The sequence below is a fragment of the Sciurus vulgaris genome (assembly GCF_902686455.1).
Source record: "Sciurus vulgaris genome assembly, chromosome: 16".
Lineage (NCBI taxonomy): Eukaryota > Metazoa > Chordata > Mammalia > Rodentia > Sciuridae > Sciurus > Sciurus vulgaris.
In genome coordinates, this window is record NC_136477.1 from 48364948 (window position 1) to 48377548 (window position 12601).

Below are 12601 nucleotides of genomic sequence, written 5' to 3' on the forward strand. Positions count from 1 at the left end.
AGACATGCACCACCATGCCTGCATTTATGGGTGTTTTTGTTTGTACTAATGTTAATGTGTTCAAAGAATAATTTATTACTATTAAACCCTCTGTAGCATTACACAAAAATGTTTGCCAGACATTAATTTTAGTCGTCTTTAATAAAATCACCATTATAGATAAAAGTGTGAATTTTTAGAAGAAGAATGATTTATGATTTAAGTTTTCAACTAACTCCAGATTCTTTCAGCGAAAATGTATTCCAGCTTTATTCCATTTCGAATGACATATTCTTTGTCTTCATAAAGGCCCCTGCTTTTTGTGGGTCCAACAGGCACTGGAAAATCAGTTTATGTGAAAGATAAGTTAATGAATCACTTGGAAAAGGACCAGTACTTTCCTTTTTATGTTAATTTCTCAGCACGGACCAGTGCCAATCAAGTGCAGGTTAGTTTAAAACCAGAAACATGGGTCTATAATTATGAAATTTTATGAAAATTATGAAATGTTTTAAATTGCATATCAAATGAGCAACTGGATAAATCTGTAAAATTTAAAAAGTTTGCATTAATAATGTGTTATTTAGTTTTGTCACTTTTTTTTTTTTTTTTTTTGCCTGAGAAGAAGCAAAAATTGGTTTCTTAACTGGAGAAGGGAATATAAGAGAAAGAGAAACCTGCAAACACACCAGACTGTAGTTGGTAGCAATAAAAGAACTTTCAGTTCTTTCTAGACTCCTCGGGGTGGTCTTAGGAGTATATGCTGCTCACTGGATCTTTTGCATCATGGACTATCATGTGACCTTGTGTAACAAAAGTATGTGGTTGTGTATTCCACCCTTGGCCCCTAAATATGACAAGATGAACCTACTTCATGAAACCTTTTCAACTGACACTTTGAGCATCCATTCCTAAATCTATGCCTATCCATTCTTCCCTGACCTCATTTCTGTTGTTTTAAGCTCATAACATTTCCTTAGCTTCAAAAATCTTAAAAATGTACAGTTGCTTTACTAAGGAGCTTTATTGGAATTAAAATAATAAACTCAGTATTCATATTTACAATGAACAAGTGTTCTGAAATTATCAAAACATTCACATTCATATCAACTATAAAAAGTTTATGAAGGTAGCAAAAAGATAAATCCTTTTAAATATTAAGTTAATTGGAGTATAAAATGAGGAACATAGTATAGAAATATATGCATGTATAACCTAAGCATAATATATGAATATCTGTGTAATAATTCTGAATGTGAAGAAGGGTTTCAATAAATATTCTTTGAATGATACTATGAAGTTTAGTTTCACCCTAAATTTGAATAAATAAGAATAAACATACATAATGAGAGATGACACTATTTCTTTACAAAACTGTTAAACTTCTTTTTTTCCTTGTGTTAAATAAGTATTTTTATGTTGTTAGTCCTTGATAAGTTAAACAAATGGTAACTACTAACAATAAAATTCCCATGGATACTGGCAGCATAATCCTATCTTGATACTGATTTAACATAAGCAATAATAATAATAACAAATATGCAATATGATTATAGGTTAATATATCACTCTTTCTTTTAAAATTTTAGAATATTATTATGGCTAGATTGGATAAGAGACGCAAAGGAGTTTTTGGACCACCTATGGGAAAGAAATGTATAATTTTTATAGATGATATGAATATGCCTGCATTGGAAAAATATGGAGCTCAACCTCCTATTGAATTATTACGACAGTTTTTTGACTGTGGAAATTGGTAAATATTTAACTGCCACCTTAATAAGTAAGCTATGCTGAAGTCATTTCTCATTTTATATTTTAGTTATAAAATATAAAGGAAAAAGATCATTGCTGAGATTTTCCTCTACAGAAGTTTTGGAAGGATTTTCTATATCTTTTGTTTGTTTTCATTTCATTTGTTATGTGGTTTCTCTGTGTTGTCAAGATTGGCCTGGAACTCAGGTGCTGGAGTGATCTTCTCACCTAACTCTTCCAAGTAACTGGGACTATAGGTGTGTGCCATCATACCCAGCTCTATATCTTTTTTACAGACTATTTTTAGAGGAGTTTTAGGCTTATAATGAGATAAGAAGAAGATATAGAGATTGCCCATATATCTTCTGCTCCCACATATGCATAGCCTCCCCCATTATCAACATTTTCCACTAGAGTGGTACATTTGTTTCAGTTAATGAGTTTACATTGACAAATCATAATCACCCAAAGTTTACATTAGGGTTTGCTCTTCATGTTCTACATTCAAGAGTTGGGAGATTATATAATTTCATATATCATTATAATATCATACAGATTATTTTCACTGCCTTAAAAGTCCTCTGTGCTTTTTTTTTTTTTTTTAACCACTTCCTACCTGGCAACCACTGATCTTTTTACTATCTCTGTAGTTTCCCTTTTCCAGAATGTCACTTAGTCAGCTTTTTGTTGTTTTAACAATACATGAAATAATTAACTTCTAAAGAAAAAGAATTTTTTTCTTATAGTTTTAGAGGTTTCAGTCCATGTTGGTTGGCCCTGTTACTTGCAGAGAAACAATGCATCATGACAGGGAGTGTATAAGGAGAAAAACCACTCAACTTATGGCTAGGAAGCAAAAGAGAGGGAAAGACCAGGGTCCCATCATCCTCTTTAAGGGCATGCACCCAGGGACCTGAAAACCTCCCACTTTACCTCACCTCTTAAAAGTTTCCACCACCTCCCAATGGTGCCAAGATGATGATCCAGCCTTTAACACATGGGCCTGTGTGGGATATTCAGATCCAAATTATAGCAGTCATATAGTTGGAATTATATAGTACGTAATCTTCCCAGATTGCCATCTTTCATTTAGTAATGTTTATTTAAGTTTCCTCTATGTCTTCATTTGACTTGAGAGCTCATTTCTTTCTAGCACTGAATGATATGCCATTGTCTAGATGTACCACAGCTTATTATTTTATTCACCAGCTGAAGGACATCTAGGTTGCTTCTAAGTTTTGTCAATTATGAATAAAGCTTCTGTGAACATCTGTGTGCAGGTATTGTGTGTCCTAAATTGTAAACTCTTCTGGGCAAATACAAATGGGCACGATTAATGTGTCGTATGGTAAGAATAAGTTTAATATTGTTAAGAAACCACCTATTTTCCAAAATAGCTGTATCATTTTTTATTCTCATCAGAAATGAGTGAAAGTTAGTATTGCTTCACATCCTTTCTTTCAAAATCTAGCAGATTTTGCTCATTCTTATTACGTATGTAGTAGTATCTCATTATTTTAATATGCATTTATTTGATAACATACTGTGGTGCATCTTTTTACATGTTTATTGCCAACTGTACATCATTTGTAAGATGTCTATTGTGATCTTTGGACTATTTTTTTAAATAGATTGTTTACTTTCTTAGTGTTGAATTATAAGAATCCTGTGTGTTTTTGGATGATATCCCTTTATCATATAAATCTTCCAAATATTTCTGTCCATTCTGTGGCTTGCTTTCTCATTCTCTTGACATTATTTCACAGAGAAGAAACTTTAATTTTAATGAAGCCCAGTTTCTTGATTTATTTCTTTCATAGATCATGCCTTTTGTATTACATCATAGAAAGTCATCATCATACCCAAAGTCATTTAGGTTTTCTCCTATGTTATCTCCTAGGAGTTTTATAGTTTTGCATTGAATACTTAGCTCTGTAATGTATTTTGAGTTAATTTTTGTGAAGCGTATAAAGTCTGTATCTAGATTAATTTTTGCATTTGGATGTCCTGTTATTCTAGTACCATTTGTTGAAAAGGCTATCTTCGCTAAACCTTTGTGCCTATGCTCCTGCCTGTCATGCTTTGATGAAAGAGTTTTAGTATTGAAGAATTTAATGGTTACTAAAAATAGTCACTCAAATCATGTTATTTATTTATATACTTATTGGTATTGGGAATTGAATCTAGGAGTACTTTACTACTTAACTATATCCCCAGTTCTTTTTTTTTTTAATTTTAAATTTTGATATAGGATCTTGCTAACTTGCTGAGGCTGGTCTCAAACTTGTGATCCTTCTGCCTCAGGCTTTTGAGTTGCTGGGACACAGGTGTGCACCACAGTGCCTGGCTGAATTATATCATACCTTTTTGCTTCAAATTTCTGCGAAGTTTAATCATTCCATAATAGGTATCTTTCTACATAACAAAGTACATATAGGTAATATTAAGACAACCTCATGCACTCTGAAGATAAGGTTTGATATGAGAAAAAGAAAATCAGGACATCACCATAACTAGGGCAACTGTATAATTCATGGTTCAAACTGAAACATTTCTGAGAATTAAAGGAGGATGTTATTAATGTTCACTGTAGAACAATAAGCATAAACCAGATTTGTCCTAGGTAAAGTGGGACATAAAGCCATCCTACCTAAAACTATATACAAGTAGTTTATAGGAGCATTCATCCATGCTTTTGGATTTCGAGGAAGAAAAGGAAAAATGGGAGAGTCAAGTTGGATTGAAAAGTAGGAGGAAAGAAAGGGAAGGAGAGAATGAAGGGCACTCTAGACACAGAATCTGGACAATATAATTGGTGTCATTGAAGGCAGAAATAGAATTCTACTTCAAATTAAAATTTATCTCCTGCTTAAGGCATTATGTAAAGTTATTCCTTTTACAAAAGCTAAAATCAGATTAAATTTTATTGAAATCTATATTTAATTCCATCTTATTTTCTTTATAACAGATTGTTTAAATATTTTATGTGTTTGCAAGGTATGATCTTAAGGACACAAGTAAAATCACACTGGTTGATATAGAGCTGATTGCTGCCATGGGTCCTCCAGGTGGTGGAAGAAATCCAGTCACTCCCCGTTTTCTTCGACATTTCAACGTCTGCAGTATTAATTCTTTTAGTGATGAAACTATGGTCCGAATCTTTTCAACAATTGTGGCATTCTACCTTAGGACTCGTGAATTTTCTGCAGAGTACTATATAACTGGGAACCAAATAGTCAGTGGGACTATGGAGGTGAGAAAGTAATGCAATGTAAAATGTTTTGGTGTTACATGTTTCCCTAATTTGGCCTTGTTTGATATTTTATTGATGCTTCATGATTAAACATAGTAGTTGGATTTGTTGTTACATTCTCATACATGCACATAATATAACAATATAATTGGGTCTTTTCATTCAGTTGTACTTCCCTTTTTTCTCCCCTCCTCCCTTCCCCTGGTTCCCTTCCTCTACTCTACTGGTCTCCTCTCTATTTTTATGAGCTCCCCCCTCCCTTTTCCCCCTTTTTTTTTCTCTCTAGCTTCCACATATGAAAGAAAACTTATGACCCGTGACTTACTGAGTCTGGCTTATTTTGCTTAATATAATGCTCTCAAGTTCTATCTATTTTCTTGCAATTGACATAGTTTCTTTCTTTTTTTTTTCTTTTTTTTTTATTTTACATGAACTTTTACTGAGGGCACTAGAGATAACATCTTTTTTTTATTGTAAACAAATGGGATACATGTTGTTTCTCTGTTTGTACATGGCGTAAAGGCATACCATTTGTGTAATCATAAATTTACATAGAGTAATGTTGTTTGATTCATTCTGTTATTTTTTCCCATCCCCCCACTCCTCCCACCCCTCTTTACCCTCTATACAGTACTTCCTTCCTCCATACTTGCCCCCCTCCCTAACCCTAACTCTAACCCTAACACTAACCCTTCCCTCCCCCCCATTATGTGTCATCCTCCACTTATTAGCGATATCATTCGTCCTTTGGCTTTTTGAGATTGGCTTATCTCACTTAGCATGATATTCTACAATTTCATCCATTTGCCTGCAAATGCCATAATTTTATCATTCTTTATGGCTGAGTAATATTCCATTGTATATATATACCACAGTTTCTTTATCCACTCATCAATTGAAGGACATCTAGGTTGGTTCCACAGTCTGGCTATTGTGAATTGAGCAGCTATGAACATTGATGTGGCTGTATCTCTGTAGTATGCTGATTTTAAGTCCTTTGGGTATAGGCCAAGGAGTGAGATAGCTGGGTCAAATGGAGGGTCCATTCCAAGTTTTCTAAGGAATCTCCACACTGCTTTCCAGAGTGGCTGCACTAATTTGCAGCCCCACCAGCAATGTATGAGTGTACCTTTCTCCCCACATCCTCGCCAGCACCTGTTGTTGCTCGTATTCTTCATAATCGCCATTCTAATTGGGGTGAGATGGAATCTTAGGGTGGTTTTGATTTCCATTTCTCTTATTACTGGAGATGTTGAACATTTTTCCATATGTTTGTTGATTGCTTGTAGATCTTCTGTGAAGTGTCTATTCATTTCCTTAGCCCATTTGTCGACTGGATTATTTGAATTCTTGGAGTAGAGTTTTTTGAGTTCTTTATAGATTCTGGAGATTAGTGCTCTATCTGAAGTATGATTGGCAAAGATATTCTCCACTCTGTAGGCTCTTTCTTCCCATTGCTGATAGTTTCCTTTGCTGAGAGAAAGCTTTTTAGTTTGAATCTATCCCAGTTATTGATTCTAGCTTTTATTTCTTGTGCTATGGGAGTCCTGTTAAGGAAGTCTGATCCTAGACCAACAAGGTGAAGATTTGGACCTACTTTTTCTTCTATAATCTGCAGGGTCTCTGGTCTGATTCCGAGGTCCTTAATCCATTTTGAGTTTACTTTCATGCATGGTGAGAGATATGGGTTTAGTTTCATTCTGTTGCATATAGATTTCCAATTCTCCCAGCACCATTTGTTGAAGAGGCTATCTTTTCTCCATTGCATATTTTTGGCCCCTTTGTCTAGTATGAGAAAATTGTATTTATTTGGGTTTGTGTCCATGTCCTCTATTCTGTACCATTGATCTACCTTTCTATTTTGGTACCAATACCATGCCGTTTTTGTTACTATTGCTTTGTAGTATAGTTGAAGATCTGGTATTGCAATACCCCCTGTTTCACTCTTCCTGCTAAGGATTGCTTTAGCTATTCTGGGTTTCTTATTCTTCCAGATGAATTTCATAATTGCTTGCTCTATTTCTGTAAGGTACGTCATTGGGATTTTAATTGGAATTGCATTGAATTTGTATAGCACTTTAGGTAGTATGGCCATTTTGACAATATTAATTCTTCCTATCCTAGAACATGGAAGATCTTTCCATCTTCTAAAGTGTTCTTTAATTTCTTTCTTTAGTGTTCTGTAGTTCTCATTGTAGAGGTCTTTCACCTCTTTTGTGAGATTGATTCCCAAGTATTTTATTTTTTTCGAGGCTATTGTGAATGGGGTAGTTTTCCTAATTTCTCTTTCTGAAGATTCATCACTTATGTATAAAAATGCGTTGGATTTATGGGCATTGATCTTGTAACCTGCTACTTTACTGAATTCACTTATGAGTTCTAAGAGTTTTCTGGTGGAATTTCCAGGTTCCTCTAAATATATAATCATGTCATCAGCGAACAGGAATAGTTTGAGTTCTTCTTTTCCAATTCGTATCCCTTTAATTTCTTTGGTTTGTCTAATTGCTCTGGCCAGAGTCTCAAGAATGATGTTGAATAGAAGTGGTGAAAGAGGGCATCCCTGCCTTGTTCCAGTTTTTAGGGGGAATGCTTTCAGTTTTTCACCATTTAGAATGATATTAGCCATGGGCTTAGCATAGGTGGCCTTTACAATGTTAAGGAATGTTCCCACTATCCCTATTTTTTCTAGTGTTTTGAGCATGAAGGGGTGCTGTATTTTATCAAATGCTTTTTCTGCATCTATTGAAATAATCATGTGATTCTTGACTTTAAGTCTATTAATATGGTGGATTACGTTTATTGATTTCCTGATGTTGAACCAACCTTGCATCCCTGGGATGAAACCAACTTGATCATGGTGCACTATCTTTTTAATATGTTTTTGTATGCGATTTGCTAAAATTTTGTTGAGAATTTTTGCGTCGATGTTCATTAAGGATATTGGTCTGAAATTTTCTTTCCTTGATGAGTCTCTGTCTGGTTTAGGTATCAGTGTGATATTGGCTTCATAGAATGAGTTTGGGAGGGTTCCCTCCTCTTCTATTTTATGGAATACTTTGAGAAGTATTGGAATGAGCTCTTCTTTAAAGGTTTTGTAGAACTCAGCTGAGAACCCATCTGGTCCCGGACTTTTCTTTTTTGGTAGGCTTTTGATGACCTCTTCTATTTCATTACTTGAAATTGGTCTATTTAAATTATTTATGTCCTCCTCGTTCAGTTTAGGCAATTCATATGTCTCTAGAAACCTGTTGATGTCTTTGAAATTTTCTATTTTGTTGGAGTATAGATTTTCAAAATATCTTCTAATTATGTTTTGTATTTCAATCCTGTCTGTTGTGATATTTCCTTGTTCATTCCGAATTTTAGTGATTTGGGTTTTCTCTCGTCTTCTCTTCGTTAGTGTGGCTAAAGGTTTATCAATTTTGTTTATTTTTTTGAAGAACCAACTATTTATTTTGTCAATTTTTTGTATTGTTTCGTTTGTTTCAATTTCATTGATTTCAGCTCTGAGTTTAACTATTTCCTGTCTTCTACTACTTTTGGTGCTGTTCTGTTCTTCTTATTCTAGGGCTTTAAGCTGTAGTGTTAGGTCGTTTATTTGTGGAGTTTTACTTCTTTTATTAAATGCGCTCCATGAAATAAATTTCCCTCTAAGTACTGCTCTCATAGTGTCCCAGAGATTTTGATATGATGTTTCTTTGTTCTCATTTACCTCTAAGAATTTTTTAATTTCCTTCCTAATATCTTCTGTTATCCATTCATCATATAATAGCATATTGTTTAATCTCCCGGTATTGGAATAGTTTCTGTGTTTTACTCTTTCATTTATTTCTAACTTCAATCCATTATGATCTGATAGAATACATGGTAGTGTCTCTATCTTCTTGTATTTGCTAACATTAGCTTTGTGACATAATATATGGTCTATTTTAGAGAAGGATCCATGTGCTGCTGAGAAGAAATTGTATTCACTCTTGGTTGGATGGTATATTCTATAAATGTCTGTTAAGTCTAAATTATTGATTGTGTTATTGAGATCTATGGTTTCTTTGTTCAATTTTTGTCTGGAAGATCTGTCCAGTGGTGAGAGAGGTGTGTTAAAATCACCTAGTATTATTGTGTTATGGTCTATTTGGTTTCTGAAATTGAGAAGGATTTGTTTGACATACATGGATGAGCCACTGTTTGGGGCATAGATGTTTATGATTGTTATATCTTGGTGATTTATGCTTCCCTTAAGCAGTATGAAATGACCTTCTTTATCCCTTCTGACTAACTTTGGCTTGAAGTCCACATTATCGGAAATGAGAATGGATACTCCAGCTTTTTTGCTGAGTCCATGTGCATGGTATGTTTTTCCCCATCCTTTCACCTTTAGTCTATGGGTATCTTTTTCTATGAGGTGAGTCTCTTGCAGGCAACATATTGTTGGATCTTTCTTTTTAATCCAATCTGCCAGTCTATGTCTTTTGATTGATGAATTCAGGCCATTAACATTCAGGGTTATTATAGAGATATGATTTGGTTTCCCGGTCATTTGATTCATTTTTTAAATTTTATTTATTTATTTGTTTGACACAACTTGTTTCCTCCTTTATTTGACAATTCCTTTAGGATAATTCCTCCCTTTGCTGATTTGCTTCTTTGTTTTTCATCTCTTCCTCATGGAATATTTTGCTGAGAATGTTCTGTAATGCTGGCTTTCTTTTTGTAAATTCTTTTAGCTTTTGTTTATCATGGAAGGATTTTATTTCATCATCAAATTTGAAGGTAAGTTTTGCTGGGTATAAGATTCTTGGTTGGCATCCATTTCTTTCAGGGCTTGAAAAATGTTGTTCCAGGCCCTTCTAGCTCTTAGGGTCTGGATTGAAAAATCTGCTGATATCCGTATTGGTTTCCTCCTGAATGTAATTTGGTTCTTTTCTCTCACAGCCTTTAAAATTCTGTCTTTATTTTGTATGTTAGGTATTTTCATTATAATGTGCCTTGGTGTGGGTCTGTTGTAATTTTGTGTATTTGGAGTCCTATAAGTCTCTTGAACTTGATTTTCCATTTCATTCTTCAGATTCGGGAAATTTTCTGATATTATTTCATTGAATAAATTGTTCATTCCTTTGGCTTGTTTCTCTAGGCCTTCCTCAATCCCAATAATTCTTAAATTTGGCCTTTTCATGATATCCCATAGTTCTTGTAGATTCTGTTCATGATTTTTTACCATCTTCTCTGTTTGTTCAACTTTGTTTTCAAGGTTAAATATTTTGTCTTCAATGTCTGAGGTTCTGTCTTCCAGGTGTTCTATCCTATTGGATATGCTTTCTATGGAGTTCTTAATTTGGTTTATTGTTTCCTTCATGTCAAGGATTTCTGTTTGGTTTTTTTTCAATATCTCTAACTCTTTATTGAAATGATCTTTTGCTTCCTGTATTTGCTCTTTTAATTGTCGATTGGTGCGATCATTCAATGCCTGCATTTGCTCTTTCATCTCATCATTCAGTGCGTGCATTTGCTCTTTCATCTCATCGTTTGCTTCTCTGATCATTTTAATTATGTACATTCTGAACTCCTTTTCTGTCATTTCTTCTGCCATGCTGTCATTGGGTTTTATTGATGTAACATCTAGATTTGTTTGCAGCATTTTCTTTCCTTGTTTTCTCATATTGTTCAGGTATCAGTGGACCGCTGAGATATTACAGATTTCCTCTATTGACTTACAATGTCCCTGAAGATTTCTATATATATCCCCCCTTAGCCTTCAGTAGGCTGAAGTCTTGGAGGAAGTTGATAATGTGGTGCTCCACAAGGAAGCTGCCTCTCTAGGAGTGGTGGCCTTCAGGTGGGGTATAATCCCTGCTAGTGGGCAGAGGTGCCTCCACTTGTTGACCAATGGTCATCCAAAGGGGACCTAGGCTGCAGACTGAGGCAAGGCCTGTTTGGGCCTGAGTTTCTGGTTTTACCGTCCTTGTGGGGAAACCTCACCTGGCAGGGAAGACTCAACCGGTGGGGAGGTCTTGTTGGTCAGTTCCCTCCTAGAGGTTCCCCTCAATTTACAGCTACTGCCTGGGCTGGGCTGCCTTCCTCTGCAAAGTTCCCAGGGGCCTGGCCCTACCTCCTGGGCCTGGGAGCCTCACCCTTCGCAGATGAATCTCCTTAGGCTGCCCCTCCTCAGAGAATCTGCCCGCAGGCCTGGAACCTTCGCTCCGCCCTAAGCCTGTCTCTGTGCAGCTCTTCCACCAAGAAGCCTCCTAGATCCTGGGACCCTGCTCTGCACCTAATCGCCTGGCTATGCGGCCCCTCCTCTGAGCAGCTACCTGGGGCCCCGTACAATCGCTCTGAGTCCCAGAGACCCGCCACACGCCTCTTCCTCCAGACAGCCGCCCAGTATTCCGGTGCGGTCACTAGGAGTCCAAGAAACTCACTGCGTGCCTCCACCTCCCACCAACCACTAGCCCTGGGCAATCAATCACTCCGAGTCGAAGTGACCCTCCCCGTTCATCCAACTTCTCCAGATAACCCCCCGGGTGTTCAGGAGCGGTCGCTCTGAGTGGCTCTGAATCCACGTGACCCGCTGCACGGGTCCACCGGGCAACTGCCCAGAGCTCTGGTGCGGCCACTCAAGACCAAGCGTCCCACCACGCTTCTCCTCCACCAGCCCCCCTGTGTTCAGGAGCTGTCACTTTAAGTCCAAACATCTCACCACTCGCCTTCTCCTCTGAGCAGCCGCCTGGAGCGCTAATGCAGTCACTGCGAGTCCAAACGACCCGCCACAGTCCTCCTCCTCTTCCTCCTACTCCTCCGGGCAGGCCCCGGTGTTCAGAAGTGGTTGAGTCCAAACAGCCCGCCACGCAGCCCCTCCTCTGGCAACCGCCTGTAGCTCTGGTGTAGTCACTCTGAATCCAAGCGGCTGCGCTCCTCTTCCTCCTCCTCGTCCTCAGGGCAGGCCCCGGTGTTCAGAAGCAGTCGTTCTGAGTCCAAACAGCTCGCCGCGCAGCTTCTCCTCTGGCAACCGCCTGTAGCTCTGGTGCAGTCACTCCGAATCCAAGCGGCCACGCTCCTCCTCCTCCTCCTCAGGGCAGGCCCCGGTGTTCTGAGTCCACACAGCTCTCCTCGCCACTCCTCCCCTGGGCAGCCGCCGGAGCCCCAGTGGTTGCTCAGAGTCCCAGCGCTGTGCTGAGCGGCCTCCTTTACGGCGCTCCCAGTTGTCCGCGTTCACTGCTCCAACAGGGGGAGGGGTGTCTCGCCGGCAGCTCTACTTCACAAAGTTTCCTGCGTTCCGGGACCACTGTCCCATCCGGGACACCTTCCCAACGGGTGAGAGTCACCCGGCTGCTTTGAGTTGGTCCCAAGTGTCTCAGTATCTCCTCTTTTGATCCTGAGTCCTGGAGCAACATGAAATGCAGCCACCCTCTAGGCTGCCATCTTGAAACCTCAGTTTCTTTCTTCTTTATGGCTGACTCCATGGAGCATATATACCACATTTTCTTTATTCATCTATTGATGGACACCAGGCTGCTTCCATAATTTGTGTGTATGTGTGTGTGTATATATATATTCACACACACATATATATATATACACACACACATATATATATTTTTTGCTGATTTTTAATTTTTT

The 12601-nt window shown here is 37.6% G+C and overlaps 1 protein-coding gene across 1 annotated transcript in view; it reads left to right on the top strand.

The window, feature by feature from the left end:
- Positions 1–12601, top strand: part of LOC306647289 (dynein axonemal heavy chain 12-like) — a 332440-nt gene that overhangs the window by 172600 nt on the left and 147239 nt on the right. The window contains 3 exon segments of the mRNA XM_079116520.1: positions 289–427; positions 1569–1735; positions 4732–4987. Coding sequence (XP_078972646.1) covers positions 289–427; positions 1569–1735; positions 4732–4987 — 562 coding nt within the window.